The 20,500-nt window shown below is 39.1% G+C and overlaps 1 protein-coding gene across 2 annotated transcripts in view; it reads right to left on the bottom strand.

The window, feature by feature from the left end:
- CTNNA3 (catenin alpha 3) overlaps window positions 1-20,500 on the bottom strand; it is an 869,421-nt gene that overhangs the window by 417,356 nt on the left and 431,565 nt on the right. For both annotated transcript variants that reach the window (XM_087702521.1, XM_087702520.1), the window contains 2 exons: window positions 14,106-14,186; window positions 10,721-10,873 (listed from right to left, as the gene is read on the bottom strand). In XM_087702521.1, coding sequence (XP_087558647.1) covers window positions 10,721-10,873; window positions 14,106-14,186 — 234 coding nt within the window. The remainder of the gene's footprint in view (window positions 1-10,720; window positions 10,874-14,105; window positions 14,187-20,500) is intronic.

Here is a 20,500-nt window from a genome sequence, read left to right as displayed (position 1 = left end):
ATGGTATCTTTATTTTTTTTTCCTAATTACTTGCATAGGGATTATTCTTTATACTATTTATGTTGTTTGTATTTTTTGTCATGGATTTCACCAGTGAGGCTAAAACCAATTTTGTTGTATACATGATGTACAATGACAATAAAGGCTATACTAGGATGGTTTTTGAAAAGAACAAGATGAAAGCTGAATATAAAAAAGAAATGATTGAAAGCCAAAGGATACCGAAAGAAAAGCTGAAAAAAATCCCACATGGAGTTGGTTAAGATCAGGGATGTTAAAGAAAGAAATTGAAGACTTTGTTTTAGTGGCTGAAGAAGCAGCTTTGCCAAATAACTGAGTGAAGGTGAACATTCAACATGAAACAAACAATAGCAAATGGTGCCCTTCTAGGGGAAAGAATGAAACAATTGATCATTGGATCAAAGGCTGCAGCAAAATTGTACAAATTGACTACAAGCAGGATATGACTGAGTTGCCGGCATTATTTGTTGGAAACTTTACAGAGGTCTGAATCTGAATCTGAATGTAGTAAAAACTACTGGGACCATCATGTAGAGAAAATTTTGGATCTTATGTGGGTTAAGATCTTATGAAACTTTAAGATCCAAACAAAGAGGCATGCTGTGCATAACATTCCTGATACAACAGCTATTGAAAAGGGGGGAAAACTTGGTTCATTGATGTTGCTATAATAGGTGATGCAGGATTGAGGGAAATGATTTGGAAAAAAATGCAAAATATCAGAACTTGAAGATTGAAGTTAAATACTTATGGAGAAAAATCTGTTATTGTACCAATAATGATTGGAACCTTCAGAGTGATAGCTAAAGGACTTAATTGATATCAGACCCAGACGTTACCTTAACAGCTCTTAGGTCTTTGGTTAGGACTTAAGCTGTTAAGTTTTTATCAGTCCCAGACTGTGAATCCAACTGAAGATTAAATTTTAAATTTTATTATTATTTCTTTTATTCATTGAACATGAAACTCAGTCAAGTGAACATGTAAAGATGTGTCCCAAATACCGTTGACTGGTGCTAATGGTTGATATGGGTTGCTGCTAGCGTCCTAGGTATCAACCAAGTATCTTCTTAAAATATATGATGTTCCTAGTAGCACAGGTTTTTTGCAGTTCTGCTGGTGTTATTGCAGGAAGCTGCAATTTATTTATGTGTTTTGTAAAATTCTTGGACATGGTACCAAGTGCCCCAATGACAATGGGTATCACTGTTACATGTTTCATCCATAGCCATGTAGTTTCGATGACCAGGTCACAATATTTCATGATTTTTTTCTAGTTCTTTTTCTTCGACTCTGACATCTCCTGGTACAGTGATATCAATAAAGTTGTTGTTGTTGTTGTTGTTGTTGTTGTTAATGAGGCAGGTGGGAGAAGATGAACCAAAATATCACCTGGGTATTTGAGCCCCCAGGCACTAAATTCTTACTAGCTTCTGAGCATTAATACATACTTAATCTATATTTTTATTAAGTATGATTTTATTTACTCAGTTTGTGTTAACGCATATTACTGGAACAGTGTGGCTGTAAAGGAGGGGCAAGAATAAGGTGACCAGATTTTCAGATTGGTAAAGAGGGACACCATTGACCGGGAGCGGGGGGGAGGCTTGATTAAAAATTTTATATTTTGTCAAAAGGTCACACAAGGCGATTACATGACCCCAGGACACTGAAACCATCATAAATATGAATCTGTTGCCAAACATAAAATTTTGATCACGTAACCATGAGGATGCTGCAACAGTCGCTAAGTGTGAAAAATGGTCGCTAAGTGTGAAAAATTGTCACTTTTTTCAATGCCATTGTAACTTTGGTCACTAAATGAACTGTTTGAAAGCTAAAGCTAGCTTGCATTATAATGCTTTATGCTAGCTTACATTTTCAAGAGAGAGAAGCTAAACTCCTTATCAGAATTGAAATAGAAATGAGTAGAGTAGAGTAGAGTAGAGTAGAGTAGAGTAGAGTAGAATAGAATAGAATAGAATAGAATAGTTTATTAGCCAAGTGTGATTGGACATACAAGGAATTTGTCTTTAGTGAATATGCTCTCAGTGTACATAAAGAAAAATAAAATAGAATACATTCATCAAGAATCATAAGCTACAACACTTAGTGATAGTCTCTCTCTCTCTCTCTCTCTCTCTCTCTCTCTCTCTCTCTCTCTCTCTCTCTCTCTCTCACACACACACACACACACACACACACACACACACACACACTCCTCCTCTGGATTCACTGGGACATTTATAAAATCCCCCCTCCTGTGCACACACTCCTTCAGCCTCTTTCTCTCTCTCTCTCTCTCTCCCCCCTCCTCTGGATTCACTGGGATGTGTATAAAATCCCCCCTCCTGTGCACACACTCCTTCAGCCCCCCCTCTCTCTCCCCTCCTCTGGATTCACTGGGACATGTATAAAGTCCCCCCCTCCTGTGCACACACTCCTTCACCCTCTTTCTCTCTCTCTCTCTCTCCCCCCTCCTCTGGATTCACTGGGATGTGTATAAACCCCCCCCTCCTGTGCACACACTCCTTCAGTCTCTTTCTCCCCTCTTTCTGGATGCGCTCCGAAGTTTTTAAAATTACCTCTTCTGTATAGAGAACCAGGTTATCAGCCACGTGAGACATACACTGTGTTTCTATGGCACATTAATCCCCTCTCCATACAACACGCAATGCCAATTTAGAAGCCCTGAGCAGCCGAGGCGAAGCAGCAGTCCGGGGGGGGGAGGGGCTGAGCTTGGACAGCCTCGGAGGCAGCCCACCAGCTCCGAGAGAGAGAGAAAGAGAGAGAGGGGAGGAGGGAGGGGCTGCTCAAAGCAACAGAAGAAGAAAAAATCTGTGAGGGAAGCCCGCGGTCTCCACATGGAGTAAAGTCTTCTCCTCCCTCAGCCATTGGCAACAGCTCCCAAGGACACGCGGGCGGGAATGTGCTCAGCTCGAAGAAGAATATACGCTCCCAGTTGCTAGGAGAGCCTCAAGGCGGCTGGAGGCTTTTTCGTAACTTAAAAAAAAATCGGGACTTTTTTTAAAAAACCGGGATGCAGGACAAATTGTTCAAAAGAGGGACTGTCCCGCTGAAAGCGGGATGTCTGGTCACCTTAGGCAAGAAGCCAAGCGTGGGTGTAAGATAGAACAGAGGTGAAACTGCCGATAGCTTAAGACATTATAGGAACTTCTCTTTTTGTAGTTTTCCTATGTACTTCTCTTTTTGTAACATTCCAAAATGAACCTCTCCTTTTTGAAATGTCATGTTTGTCTCTTATATGGAAACGCCTTGAGAAAGCTCAGTTTGGAGCACGGTATAAAACTAAAGTTCTGGGCGGAGCCCAGGCAGTTCAGATCTTGGTGTGTTAGCACTCTGAACTCGATGCATCAATAAACCTGTATCTCTTATGTGGTAAAAGCTACTGGCTGCTGCTACATTAATATTTTTATTCATCAAACATGAAACTCAGTCAACTGAACATTTAAAGATGTGTCACAAATACCATTGTCTGGCTCTGGTGGTTGATACAGGTTGCTGCCAGCATGCCATAAATCAACTAAGTTATTATTAGTGGTGTTGTTGTTGTTGTTGTTGTTGTTGTTGTAGTTTTTTGCATAATAATTATATCCCAGAAAAGGTATAGTAGAAAGATTTATTAGCTCTAATTGTTTTCCTTTCCTTTAACTAGATAAGCTACCCAGAAACATTTGGGAGTCAATAAGCCTTCTAAATCTAAATAAAAATAAAATAAAATTGTAATGTTAGCTTTCAATGTGTTTATAGAAAGATGTCATCCAAACTAAAATTGCTTCTTCATATGAATTATTTTCATTCATCTGTATTCTCCTCTTCCATTTTCCTTTTAATTATGCCAACAACCATTTGGATTCTTTCTTTATATCAATACATTTTATAATTTGTATGTCAAAGAACTTCTTGTGTGACTGCTTAGTTGGGAGTATTTTACAAGTGATGTACTCCTAACTGATTAGATGCCATGGAACTGCTATCTAATTAATTCCCTGGCAAGCAAGCACTCTTATTTACTGAAAATGCCCTCAATATCATTAATCACACAGTGGCTCAGAAATACATATAAACAGTGAGCCAGATCATCAAACTTTTAAATAAAACTTTCTTATAGCTACATAAGAAAATAGCAATAACACATATTGGTCGGGTAAATTATAATCACTCTTATTACTAAAAATAAAACAGCAGAATTCTTAGAGGAATATGAGAATTTCTCTGAACCAGCAGTAGCAGGACTGGAATAGCCCTCAGCTACCTTTTTATTTGATTAAAATGAAGGCAGCAATTATCTTTAAGAGAAAGGCCATCTATCACATATATAACCATAACTCAATACCAATGAGAGATTCCTAAATAAAATCCATATGTCTTGGATAATCAGAATAATTCAGTTACAACTTTATATAATCTAAAAAATATGTATCTGTGGCTGGTTTAATGATTGGCTTAGGAACCCTTGCCATTCTCTTTGCAAAAATAAAATAAGGATATCAAGTTTCTTACCTCCATAGGCCAGAAAATACCCAGCTACTGTGCGTGAGTTGAAGGGAGGGGGGAGCAGTGATGAAATTATTATTTTTTTACTACCGGTTCTGTTGGCGTGGCTTGGTGGGCATGGCAGGGGAAGGATACTGCAAAATCTCCATTCCCACCCCAATCTGGGGCCAGCCAGAGGTGGTATTTGCCGGTTCTCTGAAGTATTCAAAATGTCTGCTAGAACCTGTCAGAATCTGCTGAATTTCACCCAGGGGGGGGGGCAACTACGGCCCATTTATGACCCGAGAACATCAATTAAGATGGAGTTGAGGTCCATAGGTCATAAAGAGGGCATAGTTGCTGACCTTTGGATGAACAGATTATTTAATTGCTTTCCTCTGTGGCATGTTCCTCACTTGGAATATCTTTGCAGTCTTGCCTAGCAGAGTAGAAGAAAGCTAAAGGGGTAATGGTGAAGATAATACATGTTGTGCCTTAGGCATCCTTTTATCTGAACCCTTGTTCCCCAAACCTTTCTAACAAATAAAAAATAGGCCCCTGTTTCCATTATCTGTTGTTGTTTTTTTAATGGTCCCAACCCCCTCTTCCCTTGGATCACATTGATGAGATTTCACATGTACAACTTTTAAGAATTGGATTTAACAAAATAGGAAGCAAACTAAGTGCATTAAGAAGAAAACTCTGACCTCTTCTCCTTCAGACTATCACAGCATCGCTGACCTATCCTTCGCTCCTTTTCTTCTCCTTTTAATGATCATTATGAATTATTCTTTTATTATTGGTGAAAAATAACCCCTTGGCCTCTGTTCAGAGTTTGATTTCACAAAGTACAGCTTGTCTGCAAATTCTACTAAATCCTCCTTCCCAAACTTTCACTAAGATATTTTTTTCCCTTGCTGTCTCTTACTCTACTGCACCTGCCTCTAACCTATCTCAATTTAATCTACCTACCTGGAAAGCAGGTCCCCAGGTTGAACATTCCTGAATTAGCTACTTCTTGTAGTAGACTTGCTTAAAGAAAGGCACTAAATCAATTATGATGTTCCCAATGCCTTTATTATTAAGGATTTTTTCTTCCTCCCATAGATCCTGAATAATATTTACTAACCATGAAAGAGGACAAATGTATTCACAGTATGCATTTGCCCATTTTCTACATAGAATAGAACAGAACAGAACAGAATAGAATTCTTTATTGGCCAAGTGTGATTGGACACACAAGGAATTTGTCTTTGATGCATATGGAAAAGTTACAGAAAGGTGTTTTATAAGAAAACTAACAGTAAGCATCTTTGTCCAATAAATGCAGATGAGTATTATTTACAATTTTATAATGTATGCAACAGCATTAGGTAAGTCAGTAATTGTAGTAGCAGCAGCAGCAGTTATAATGCCTTCCTAATTGTAGTTGAAGGAGTAAAACAGAAATAAAAGATTAAGTGAACATATAAATTGATAAAATGAACAAATAAATGTGCACTCAACCAGAAATCAGAAAATGCAATGTGCAAGAAGATATATGGGTGGTAAAGTTTGCTAAAGTGCTAACTTCCTATTTATAACTTACCGTTAAAGAAAATGTAAATGCATGCAAAAGTATTTTCATCAAAAAGAAGAAAAAACTTCAAAAATTTCAAAGAAAATATGGGATACATCTGTTTATGCTTGGTTGACGTTTATAATGTTTCTAATACTATTTTTATTCACATGGTATTGCAGTAAAGTTCATTTTTGGGACGCATAATTTAAAACCAACTTTTCAAGGGAAGGTAAGTGAATGCCATCCCTGATACAGTTCTACTTGAACTGAAAACGGTAAAATCAAATGTTTCAGGCCTTCTTATCAAAAGCTGTCTTGGCTGTTTCAGGGACTCTATGGAAGAGAGTTTACAAAGATCACCATTAGTACTGAATAATCTAATTTTTCATGATTTTTCCTCTTTCATTTGTATTTCCCATGAGTTGAAATTTCTTTCTTTTTCTTTACTCACAAGACAATACTAGGACACAAATGGAATTGGGCAGAGTTCCTAAATATAAATGAGATTAATCTCATTCTCTATTCCAGTGATGGCCAATCTTTTTGTCGTTGTATGCCGAAAGTATGTCCGTGTGCCCACACCCATAATGCATGAAGTCTCTTGGGGCCAAAAATGGGTGGTGGGGAGGCCTGCCACACACACCGTTCTCCACCCCGCCCCCCCATGCATGCCCACATGACCCCTTGCACATGCGTGGCAGAGACCTGGGAGGTGTGTGCGCATGTGCAGTGCAGCTAGTATAGGATGAGGACTTGCAGGACCAGAGAGAGGGATCTGTGTGCCACCTGTGCCATCACGGCTCTATTTATTCCAGATTTATGTAGCAACAAAAAATGTATCCTATACTTACCCTCTATTTTAGTTTGTTACAAATCCTTTGATTTGTTATCTCTGGTTGGTCCACTCTTGTTTTCACCTCTATTTACTCAGATTAAATCACTTTGCTTGCTGTTTAGTAAAGCATTTTCATAATTGGCTGTGATTTTTTTTTCCTGCATAAATTAACAAGCTCAGGCTGAAAACCAGCACACACATTAACAAATACAGGATCTGAAGTAGTGCATCAATTTTGAGCAATTTCCCAGACTTTAAAAGCCTCATTTTGAATATGATGTGGCCAAGGGTAATGCATCTATGGTTTTTTTTTTAAAAAAAATAACTCATGCTATTTCAAGTGGCAGCTTGGCGGCATCTGCAGCCATATAATTCAACCAGAATGTGACTGAGAATTTCATTATTAAAAAACATACCATCAAAATTACAACTGCAAAAATCTAGGCAGCCAGGAGATAGCAACAGACATTTTAAAATACTATTTACTGCCTTCTAGTGGCCATTCCAAATGCTGCAACTCAAGAATGATTTGTTTTTAGTTGCAAAGTTGTGTCCGACCCATCCCGACCCCATGGACAACATTCCTCCAGACCTTCTGGTCCGCTACCATCCTCTGGAGTCCATTCAAGCTCACACCTACTGCTTTGGTGATTCCATCCGGCCACCTCATTCTCTGTCAACCCATTCTTCTTTTGTCCTCAATCCTTCCCAGAATTAGGCTCTTCTCCGGTGAGTCCTTCCTTCTCTTCAGGTGGCCAAACTTTTTGAGTTTCATCTTCAGGATCTGGCATTTTAAAGAGTAGTCAGGGTTCATCTCCTCTAGGACTGACCGGTTTGATCACCTTACAGTCCAAGGGACTCGCAGGAGTCTTCTCCAGCACCAGAGTTCAAAGGCCTCCATTCTTTGGCGCTCAGCCTTCCTTATGGTCCAACTTTCACAGCCATACATTGCAACTGGGAAAACCACAGCCTTGACTATATGCACTTTTGTTGGCAGGGTGATGTCTCTGCTTTTTAGTACGTTGCCTAGATTTGGCATAGCTTTCCTCCCCAGGAGCAAGCATCTTTTAATTTATCTTTAATTTCCCTTTAATTCCAAGAATGATTAAAATATAATAGAAGTAAATCAGTGTTTTTCTAATTTGGCAATTTTAAGATATATGGAGTTCGACTCCTAGAATTTCCCAGATTTTGGGAGCTGAAGTCCACATCTCTTAAAAGTTGCTAAATTGGAAAAACGCTTATCTATGTCATGATATAAACTATTATCCTCCTGATAGTTTGGACTAACCACCATAATTCAATGCTACCAGGAAGTGATAAGAATTGCACTATGTATATTCTTTTCTATTGGTAAGAATTCCTAACCAACTGTCCCTGAGGAACTAGTTTGAAGAAAAATAAAACCCTCCAAAAAGGTTCTGTTTATACAACACCCTGTTTGCAGATTTTCCCCTCACAGAGAGAAAGTATTTAATAATAATCAACCATATTTCAAAAGCACAGTTCTTCATTTACATGCATAGACATCATCTCTATAATAATGCCATTTATTTTAAGTCAACTGAATCATTCCTTTTCTTTCCCTGTTTAATGCAGTGTTACATATTCCAAAATCACTCAGATATCCAGATATCGTACTATTGAAAAGATAATTAACATAAAGCAGCATGTACAGTAAAAAAAAAGACATGGATGCTAATAAAGAGCTGATGAATACCAGAAGAAAAGTATTTGAATTATTTTTCTGCACACACAGGTACATACACATACACCTGAACATTAAAATATCACTTTGTAACATCATACTCTTCAACTCCTTAAACAAGTACACCAGTGGTGGGATTCAGCCAGTTCACACCTATTCGGGAAAACCGGTTGTTAACTTTCTAAGCAGTTCGGAGAACCAGTTGTTGGAAGAAATCTCATTTTGTTTTTTCCCCACTTTACAGGGCTAATCTGTAAAGGAAACATTCTGGTATTGTTTCTAGCCTAATCTTTATTGCCCTGCTTACAGAACCTGCCTCTCCGGTTAGCCCTTATTACATTGTAACAGCTAAGGCGAAGCGCCCATTGACCTGAGTGACATTGGGTTGGCCACGCCCACCCAGTCACATGACCACTGAGCCACACCTACCCAGCTGGGTTGTTAAATTATTTGAATCCCACCACTGAAGTACACTATACTGATCATGCGAACAACAGAAAAACTATATACAATAGGTAAAAGTAAAGGTTTCCCTTGGACATATGTGCTAGTCCTCCCCGACTCTAGGGAGAGGTGCTCATTTCTGTTTCAAAGCCAAAGTGCCAGCGCTGTCTCTGTGGTCATGACTAAAGGCCAAAGGTGCACAGAATACTGTTACCTTCCCACCAAAGATGGTTCCTATTTTTCTACTTGTATTTTTACATGCTTTCGAACTGCTAGGTTGGCAGAAGCTAGGGCAAGTAACGGGAGCTCACACTGTTATGCGGCACTATGGATTTGAACTGCCGAACTGCCGACCTTTCTGATCGACAAGCTCAGCATCTTAGCTACTGAGCCACCGCATCCCTCTATATACAATAATTAATATTAAAGTAAAATAGCATTGCAATGATCTTTCCAATGTAATTTGACATTTGCATTCCCTAAGCAAAACCAGATGTATGCCTTAAATGAAATTTTATACTTTGGTATATTTTCCACCCAGCCATAAATAATTCCATAAATGCAAATCAGTTTTTGAACTTCAGAGTGGAATGGGAAAAGGAACAATCAGGTCTCCTAATTGCTCAGAAGAAGTGCTTTCGGTACCAAAGAATTTTGTCAGATATGCTTTGGCTACCACTGTAAAGAAACTTCCTGGTGAAGTGTATTGAAAGGTTCAACAGTGCTTTCTTTTTGACCAGTATTGAATGGAATAGACTATTAGGGATCAAGCAATAAATTTACTGTAATTAATTTGAATTGAATTAAGAAGTCTTGAAAAAATGATTTTTCATGGGAGTCCTACTTTCAGTTTGGGCCCTTCTATATTTGGATAATTGTGGCTTGTATTTATTTATATTCTCACATTGCCCAGAGTTAATGGTGCATCAGGGCACTGGTGTTAAAATAGTAGCTACATGTAGTTGGACAACTGATTCAAAACATTACAATGAATTTCCCTACCCAGATGGAGATCAGTCTCAGGCATCAGCAGTGGCCCATATTAGTTTTGTAGGCTTCCTTTGTATCTGAGATAGATATTAGGATTCCATCAAGAAACAATATAGATGCTGAATTTTTGGAATCTGTCTAATTCTGGCCAATCCCCTTGAGGAAAAGGATTTATGAATCAACTATGGTAATTAGATAGCCTTTAGGTACCCTGTGTTCCCGAAAATAAGACCTAACCGGAAAATAAGTCCTAGGATGGTCGTAATAGAAGCCCAACCCCCAAAATAAGCCCCAGTTAAGATTGTCAGCCAGATGGATGCATTTAGTACCTTATTTCCCCTAAAATAAGACCTAACCAGAAAATAAGCCCTGCTGCATATTTTGGATCAAAAATTAATATAAGACCTAGTCTTATTTTTTGAAAAACACGGTAGTAAATAACTTATAATGACAACTTAACTACAGTACATGGTTCAAATGAGAGCAACAACAAAAGTAGTAGAATGTTAAAACAAGAACTATAACAACTTTTGGATGAATTGAAATCAGTCGATACCAAAACACATAAACCAATAAATCCTGCTAAGAAAAAACAAATATATTATATGTTTAATCCCTAGTCCATTGTATGCTGTATATTATAGAGTATTTTTATCAGCCTCACCTCAATAAGTCTCTGGGCATGCTCTGTAAATATTGCAGCATATTCTTTGATTTCTTTTTCATGCCCACTTTTAGCAGCTTCCGTGAGCACTAGAAGTGGCACAGTCGTGTCCATGAAGGAGTCCGAGATATGATCAATTATTGCTTTGCGAAGCTGCAAAAAAAAACCCAACCATTATCAATAAAAACAATCTTTACGTATGGAACTTTAGTATTTTCAGCTAAAGTCTACAAATTATTGTCAAACAGTTTTAGGTCAGGGAGGAGTATTCTACAACCCAAGTCATACAGGTAGTACATTGCTCCATTTTACAACCTTTCTTGCCACCGTTGTTAAGTGAAATCACTGCAGTTGTTAAGTTAGCAGCATAGTTGTTAAGTGAATCTGGCTTCCCCATTGACTTTGCTTGTCAGAGGATCGCCAAAAGTGATCACATGATCTTGGGATACTGCAACTGTCATAAATATGAGTCAGTTGCCAAGTGGCTGAATTTTGATCATGTGAACATGGGGATGTTGAAAACGGTCATAAGTATGAAAACTGGTCATAAGTCACTTTTTTCGGTGCTGTTGTAACTTTGAGCAGTCACTAAACAAACTGTTGCAAGTTGAAGATTACCTGTTTACAGTCCTCAAACTTCTCTTTTAACCCCCCCCCCTTCCAGAGAGGTAACTCCATTATCAGATGAAAAATAAAGTACACTAGATTTCTTCTTGAACAGTTAATATCCAGTTTGTAGAACACTCAGCCAAAATGTTCATTGAAAATGATCATCTTACTAGTGTATGCTATATAACTGTTTTTCAACTGCTGCAGTCAATAACAGTTTAAAGTATTCAGACATTTATTAGGTGGAAAAAATTAGACTGATATCCAAACGAGGACTCTGATTGTCTCCCTCTCATATGCCAGGGTTAGAAGTTGGTTAACAGATTCAGATTTCTTAGTGTAATAAGAAGTCAGGATCTGTATTTGTTCCCATGTGAGCCTTTTCTCCCCAGGAGGAAGTGGGAAGGAAAACTTTCCTAAAGGGGAAAAAAATATTTCTATTCGCTTCCCATCTTGGTTAAATAGCATCTCTCCAGGTAAGAAATCTCTTATTAGGTAAGATTTTCACCTTAATCCCGAGAAGAAAATCAGGAAAGCAAAAAGGGAATGGCCATCTACAGAGATGTGGAGATAGATTAAGATCAGAAACAGACAGACACACATTTTTTTTGTCTTTTTGTATCATTAGTACTAATTTGTTCTATTTGCATTGTGCTTATGTCAGTATGTATGTTTATGCCAGAGGAGATAACCTAAAAAATGGCATTTCCTTTTAACAATAGCAATAGCCCTTAGATTTACGGTATGTACCACTTTACAGGGTTTTACAGCCCTCTCTAAGTGGTTTACAGAGTCAGCATACTGCCCCCAACAATCTGGGTCCTCATTTTACCCACCTCGGAAGGATGGAAGGCTGAGTCAACCTTGACCCTGGTGAGATTTGAACTGCCAAATTGCAGGCAGACAGCAGGCAGCAGAAGTAGCCTGCAGTCCTGCACACTAACCACTGTGCCACCATGGCTCTTTTCCTTTTTTGTCTTCTATTCTCAATGGGCTTGCTAAATCTTCATCTACACAATATAGCACTTAAGTCTCCTTTGAAATCTATAGTCTCATTTTGAACATGGAATTTAGTTTGTTTAGTTTGCCACCCATACTTTTCCTCTCTGTCACCTTCAGAAGGATAAAACAGACCCATTAGCTTCCTATGAAATAAAGATGCCAAAGAAAATTCTCTTTAAATAAAATGATGGTGACAGTAATCAGACTGCCACCAATCTCCCTCCAGTTTGTGGGAGGTTGCCCAGAAAAATGCCAGGAAAGATGTAGGAACCTCAATTGAGGTGGAAGGGACAACCCACCACCAAACATCCTGCTTATCATCTTCATTTAACAACCCCATAATCACTTGTGGGGTGCAGTCTGGGCAACTGAATGGAGCTAGCAGAGTGTTTACTGGCTGGATGCCCTTCCCTGACACCAATGTGGAGATTTGTTCAGCAGATATATTATCATCTAGGATCGAACTCACAGCCTCCTGATCGTGAGGCGAGAGCTCCACCTATAGGTCACCGCATCATTCCCACCACATCCTGCTTATGGACATAATATATGTTCCCCCATTCCACTCACTATGATCTCCCATGGACACTCATAAATGGGAAGGTTTATTAGAGATAGGGCAGAATTATTCAGCAATTTTGGTAGGGAATTTTGTTCAAATCTAATTGTTGAGTTTCTCCATCCATATGTATGAACATGCACTCACAGATGCTAAATATTGTGCAAATCACTATTTGATACCAGGCCAGCCCAAAACAATATACTAGCACAATCAAACAATTCCCTGTTTACCCAGTTCTTGATAATGAAAATCAACCCAACAGAAAGGTTTTGGTATTTGGACATTGTTTTGTATCAAACCAGCTGGAAAGTTAATCCAGCAAGTGAATCCACCGCTGGGAATCACATAAATCATCTCGTGGTATGTTTTGCTGCTGCTAGGTTGAAAGGCGGTGATCTGTTTGGTGAGCGACAAGGTAATAATTGACAACATCCAACCTATGGGAAAAGGTGCAAGCAACCTCCATGGAGTGGTTGCATCAGGAAAAAACGGCCTTTAAATAAAGCTATTACTAATGCAATTGGGTGAAATTATTCACTGTGAAATATTTATTTCCTGCTTCTTAGCAGCAGATATGAAAATGCTAATACACTAAAAGGAAACAACAAAATGCTTTCAAAATGATGTTAAAGGGAAAAGATACTCTCAAAGGATATTCCATGAGTCAGAATGCATCTTTAATTTCCTGCATATAGCAAAAGCCAAGTATTTGGCTTTCTGAGGGTGCTTCTCATACCTAGTGTCTTGCTGTCAGGGTGCTCACCATGGGATGCCAATATATCATCTTATCATATTAGATGTAGAACACATCTAACATTTCAAATCTATTTCAGCTGATTAAAGAAAACTAATTGTTCAAGAACTTTAAGAGGTCTAATATATAAGGAATTAAAAGCATTTTTAAAAAAGTGTAATAAATGTTTTCCATTCTTTCAAAAGAAATATTGTCGTGCAGCATGTGGTAGTAACCTATTTTCCAATTTCATATTTAATAATGAAAAACCCAAGTTAATAATTAATACCTGGGGATTGTCCTTTGTTCTTAGTCCACCTGACAAGCTGCAGAAATGATATCTAAATTTGCAGCTCTTTTACTTAAATATCACTATTCTTTTTTCAATATTGCGAGTACTTGTTTAATATCCTCATCCATGGAGTTAATTCTACCTAATTGCATAAATGTAACACCCTCTTTCTCCCTGGGGAGATTACCTGTCTGCGGAGATCTCTTGTTTTCTTGCACATATTATCTATTGCTGCATTCAAGGCATTCCCTCTTTCCTTCTTGTCAGCCTGGAAGAAAAAAAGTAAAGCTCATTTGGAAGACAAATAAAATTGGGATATATAACATATCTCATACTGCCTCAGAACTCTTTTAAACTATTAATTACACTTTTGAATAGTTTGAGTAACCTGATTTGTTTCTGATTTCAAAAGTGCCTGATTAAATCACTCTTACACCACCCCACCACACAAAAAAGGTTTATTTTACCCTGTGAGCTATTCTCTACATTAAATGAGGGAGGGGGTAATATACAGAGGTGGGTGTCACTTACTATAGCAACCGGTTCAGCCAGCACCTGAAAGGTGAGTGTGCACGCAAACACGCTCACTTCACTTGCTCACGCGCCTTCCAAACATGCGTGTGGCATCAAAACACACGGCAATTTGCTCACACATGCCTTCCGCATAAGCATGCAGCACAGGGGTGGGTTGCTCCTGGCATTACTGCTGATTCGGTGTGTGCGCAATTTTGCAGTTGCCCATAAATAGGTCTGCGCATACGCAAAACATTAAAAAATTGAAAAAAAACATGCTGCACCAACTGGGGAACCGGTTTGGAGGTATGGCAGGACTGGGTCGCTGCTGGTTCTGGAGACCCAGGCCGGCAAAACACCACCGGTTCGGCTGAACCGGTCCTAACTGGTAGGGCCCCACCTCTGATACAGCATCAAAAAATACGGCAATTCACTTGCATGCGCCTTTCACACATTCATGCAACATCAAAACCACAGCACTATAGGATAGGATTGCATCCACCACTGGTAATATAATATAAGTAAGTAATATATAATACAAGTAAAATAATATATAAAGCATATTAATTTGTAGCTAGTTTTCATGGCATACACAAACAATGTTCCATGTACAAGCATTATGCACCATGTAACTAAATTTACAGTATTATCATATTTCTTTATTTCTTCATCTTCTTCTCATGCTTTTATCACATATTGAACATTTTCCACATAAACAATACATAATGAAATGAAAGCTTACAGTATGTAACTTGGATCTCAGGAAGTAAGGAGATATTTTTTGACTCTCATGTGTTTTGACTAATTAAGGACGGAATTTTGCTTCTACTGTTTTAATCATAGATACAAAGACCACATTGCAATCTTTTGTGGGGAGAGAAGGAGAGAGAGGGAGGGAGTGGGAGGGAGGGAGAGAGGGGGAGAACAAATTCTGAGCTTCCGCAGAATCTAGATTAGAATGGGGACTTCAATATGAAGAAATGATGAATATGAATTAAATGCCTGAAGAATGAGAACACAAAATAAGGTTTTGAGGTAATATAAATGGAGTCGCTTAAATATAATCATAAGCAGAGATTGTGTAGCTGAACATTTACAACTTGACATTTGGAATGTCTATAGAACTGCAGAAATGTACGCGCGCGCGCACACACACACACACACACACACAATACTACAGGATAACCAGTGTATGCTACTAGATCTGTATGATGTGGCCTTGATGAAAATAGTTTAAGAGAACAGAAAACTGGACAACCCATCTACAGTAAATGAGGACCAACACAAAGTGCTTCAGTGATGCTGGGACAATCAAGCAGCGGAAAGCACCTCTGCTAAGATGGTAGACCAAACAAAAAGGTATTGGTCACACTTTAACTTAACCAAAGTTAACACTGTTTGGTCTTAATGATTTGAATTTATAGAGGAAATTCATCCTTTACTATTTAATGAAATTAAATTTTATCTAGCTCTTTTATGGTTTACACTTCTGCACCCGATTACACGGTCTAGTAAATTTCCAAGATGTGTCAGCATATGAAGTCAGCTTGAGCACATTAGCACTTAATAGTGTGAAAATATCCATAATGAAAGCAATATGGAAGCAACGGTACCTCTCCTTATCTGAGTTTCTGAAGGAATGAATGTGTGGGGAATTTTTTAAACCTGCTTTCCTCAATCAGGAGCTCTCCAGAACTGTAAGATTTTAACTTCCCAAAGGACATGTTAGGTGAAAATTATGGGTTCTGGAGGGCATCAATTTAGGGAAAGCTGCATTAAAGGATCAGTGTAATCAGTATATGCTTCCCCGAAGGGAGGCACGCATAGACAGACACAAAAGATGAGCAGAAATGGTGCTGAATAAAGAGAACAGTACAGTCCAAGGAAGGAGTCACTTGTCATGTAAAAGCAAAAGCAACCGATAAAGAACAATGACATAAGCTGTCAAATCCCATGACTAACCACTCTTGTTCATTCAGGCTGTTTGCTGAAGTCTGACATCTTCATTTGCTGGCTTTAAAACTTAATTTTCCTCAGATAGTCAATAAGAATTGCCATTTCAAAAATTTAATGAGTCCTGGAATTTTACAAGATTAGTGCAATGTCTTTTAAATCCCCATTCTTCATAAAAATCACAACTAGCCTATGGTTTCTGAAGATACAATGGGCATTAATATTGGCTTTTCAACCGATTCAAAACCATCACAAATGCTGTAAATCAACTGACAAATACTCTTGCGTTCCCTAGGCATTTTTCATGCAACCTAATGCTGCAGTCACATCTGAGGCACCAATTCCTTCCATACTTTACCAATCAATATTCAATTCAATTCAATTTCCATACACCCTCCTCAAAAGCAGCTGAATCTGTAGCTCCATGTTATTTTCATGCAGATAGTCCTCAATGTATGACCGGAATGATGGTCATAAACTGTGGTGGTTGTCAAACACATGCATTTTATTCCTGTGACTTTCTGTGTGCTTCAGTGGCTGTAACTTTGGGTACAGATCAGTGGTAGTATTCTGCTGGTTCTTACTGGTTCAGGTGAACTGGTAGTGGCAGCTGCTGGAGGCTCCACCTATCCACCCCGACATAATGCGTGACCTTCTGCGCATGTGGGAGCGCACTCACATTTGAAACTGGTAGCGAAGTTAAGTGAATCCCACCACTGGTACAGATCATAAGTCCCTTGGCTCAGACCAGGCATGATTTCAAACAGTTGCTGTATGAAAGGTCATATGTTGAGGGTTACCTACCAGTCTTTTCCTGACTGACAATAATCCTTTTTTCTTAGTAACAACATTAAAAATTAGCAACACTTAAGGATAATTTAAAAAGCAGACATTTTCTTCACTGGTCCTCTAGAACAGGGGTGTCAAACTTGCATTGTCACGGCGTTATCACGTGATGTATCATGATTTTTTCCCCATTCGCTAAACAAGGCGTGGGTGTGGCCAGCACATGATGCATCCAACCTGCGGGCAGCGAGTTTGACAGCCCTGCTCTGGAATATTCTTTCCCTCTTCATTCTCAGAAATAAGAACAGTTCTTTTGAGTCTGTTCATCATCCTGTTCTTTATCTATCTTGCAGTGCCTATTGAGCTACCTCTTTCATATAAGGATGGAATCAATGAAGGTAGAGTTTGAGGTAGAGGGTTCATTCTTCGAGCTTGTGGGTTGGTTTCTGGACATTTCGTTACCAGGCTAGATAACATCTTCAGGGGAGTTTAGGGGATGTCAGTGTTCTTCTGTTTATAAGAGCTTCAGGTGTGGGCATGTCAAGTGAGGGTCTTGTGATGGGTCAGCTGTGAGTCATCAGTGACTGTGATGGGTCTTGTGATAAGGAAATTACATCAGGCCAGGGTCATTGGGAGGTGAACTGCTGGTGGGATGGGTTACATGGGTTGGTTGAGGGTCGGTGCTGTCCCTGGTTGACTGTGCGGTTGATTTGGATTCTGAGGGGTTTGTAGGCTAATGTGTCTGTTGATGGAATTGCTTTTGGACTGCCAGGCTTCAATGAACTCACAAGCATGGCGGGTGTACAATAGGGTTAGTTTTTGTGGTGGTGGTTGGCTGTATAGTGTCTTGTGGTTTGAGTGCTGTGTGTCAGAATATGAAGTTTTTGCGATACCCATTATGAAGAAAGACATCAAGCAGTCTTTTCTCTTCCACTTTTCTTAGTGTTGTGGTGCTGCAGTGTGTTCTGGTCCTTCTGAACAGAGTCTGGACCCAGCTTCTTTTGTGTGCAATGGGGTAGTTGCTTTCAAAGCTAAGGATCTGGTCCATGTGCGTGGGTTTGTGGTAGACACGGGTTTCTAGTTCTCTGTTGTCTAGTCTCCTTATGTCAACATCAAGCAATGGGAGCCTGTTCTCTGCTTCCTCTTCGCGTGTGAATTTGATCCGAGGTGGTGTATTTCTTTAATTTGGGAGTTTTTGATGAAGACAGAGGTGTCATCGATGTAACATGTCCAGAATTTTGGTTGGATGGTGGGTAGAGCTATGGATTTGAGTTGTTGCATGACTGCTTCTGCTATTAGGCCTGATATGGTTGATCAAATCGGAGGACCTTGCATTTTCTTATAGATTTTCCCATTGAAGTATGTGTGGAGGCATTGATCCAGGAGTTTCATGGTGGTTTCTGTGGGCAAGGATATTCTGTACCCATCTTTATGGTTATGGTATTTAGTGAGTAGGTGGTGTATAGTTTGCTTATCTAGTTCGATATCAATCAAGGTGAAGAGAGCAGTGACATTGGAGACCATAATTTCTTCCTTGTTGATTTTGGTGTGTTTGATGCACTAGAGAAATTATTCTGGGGAGTTTATTGAGTGGGTTGAGTTGTGGACCAGGTGTCTGAGTTTCCTCTGCAGGGTACTTGCTAGTTTGTATGTCAGTGTTCCAGGTAGAAACACAATTGGGTGTAAGGTAGAGTTTATTGTGTAGAGTATGCCATTTTCTTAGTCATTTCCTCCAACTAATCTAATACAGTTCCAGTTGGAAAATGGAAATCAATTCTAAACCTATTTTTAAGTCTAAAATTATTGCTAAAATATATAAAAAGCACATATTTTTAAGCATATCCAAGCAGCCAGTTTAACTAAAAATAATCTTTTGGGAAAGTTGTATGCCAAAAATGCATAAAACTCAGTAAATCAACACTTTGCACCACAAACTTAATCTCTCAGTGTTAATGACATCTCATGTGATAACCAAGTCACTGTTAAATAAGAGAGTAAAAGAGTTGGAAGGGACCTTGGGGGTCTTCTACTCCAACACCCTACTCAACCTGGAGATTCTATATCATTCTGGGCAAATGGCTGTCCAATCTCTTCTTAAAAACCTCCAGTGATAGAGCACCCACAATTTCTAAGGCAAGCCACTCTACTGATTAATTGTACTGTTCTTAGTTCTAGACCTCTCCTTGATATGTTTCTATCTGTTACTTCTTGTTCTCCTCTCAGGTGCTTTGGACAATAGGTTGACCCTCTCTTCTCGGTGATAGTCCTTCAAATATTGGAAGATTACTATCATATCACCCCTAGTCCTTTTCTTCATTAGTCTAGACATGCAAATACGGTCTTACCAAAGCAGTATAAAGCAGTACTAACACTTCACATGATTTTGATACTATTCCTCTGTTAATGCGGTTTAGGACTGGATTAGCTTTTTTGGTAGCTGCAGTACACTGCTGGCTGATATTTAAGGACTGCTAGATTCCCGTCACAGTTACTGTTGTTGAGCCAGGCAGCTCCTATTCTATAACAATGCATTTGATTTTCCTTGTCTATGTGTAAAATCTTAATCTTTTCATCAGTGAATTGCATTTTGTTGGATAGGGCCCAATGTTGAAGTCTCTTAAAATCCTTCTAGATCTAGATCCTATCCTCTCAAGTGTTGGCTATTTACCCCAGCTTTCTGTTATCTGCAAATTTGAAGGGTTCCTTTTCTATCCCTTCATCTAGATCAATTATAAAGATGTTGAAGAGAACTAGATCTAAAACAGTACCTTGGGGTATCCCACTGTATACTTCCCTCCATGTAGATGAGGGGTGGTTTCTGGAAGGCACTACGGTCGTTTTGCTTGTGCACACGCACTTGATGTGTGCTATGTGTGCTGTGCGCGCATGCACAGTGCAATTACAATTGTTTTGTACATGCGCAGAACTGAAAAACAAGATGGCACTTCCAATGGCACTGCCCAGGGAACCAGTTCAGGGGTGTGGCAGGCCTGGGTCTCTGCTGGTTCCAGCGACCCTGGCCATCAAACCACTATCGGTTCAGCCAAACCGGTCCAAATCGGTAGGAACCCTCCACTGATGTAGATGTAATTCCATTGAGGACTACACATTGAGTGCGGTTGGTCAGTTAGTTACTAATTCATTAATTAATTAATTTTCAGCAGGAGCTCTGGAGCTACCCAATGGCATTAATAAGAGTCTTCAAATCTATCATATATTCTTAATTTTTGTTCTTTAGTGAAGTAGAGATAAGCAGTATAAAAATAAAACTAGAAAACAAAAAATGGTGTCTAGACAGCCTTGTGCTAATGCTTTGCATTTCCAAGCTGG

The sequence above is a fragment of the Thamnophis sirtalis genome, unplaced genomic scaffold (assembly GCF_051295495.1).
Source record: "Thamnophis sirtalis isolate CommonGarterSnake01/CBP01778 unplaced genomic scaffold, rThaSir2_p1.2 scaffold_15, whole genome shotgun sequence".
Lineage (NCBI taxonomy): Eukaryota > Metazoa > Chordata > Lepidosauria > Squamata > Natricidae > Thamnophis > Thamnophis sirtalis.
Note: the sequence above shows the minus strand (reverse complement) of the source record. Positions and strands in the feature narration are given on the sequence as shown.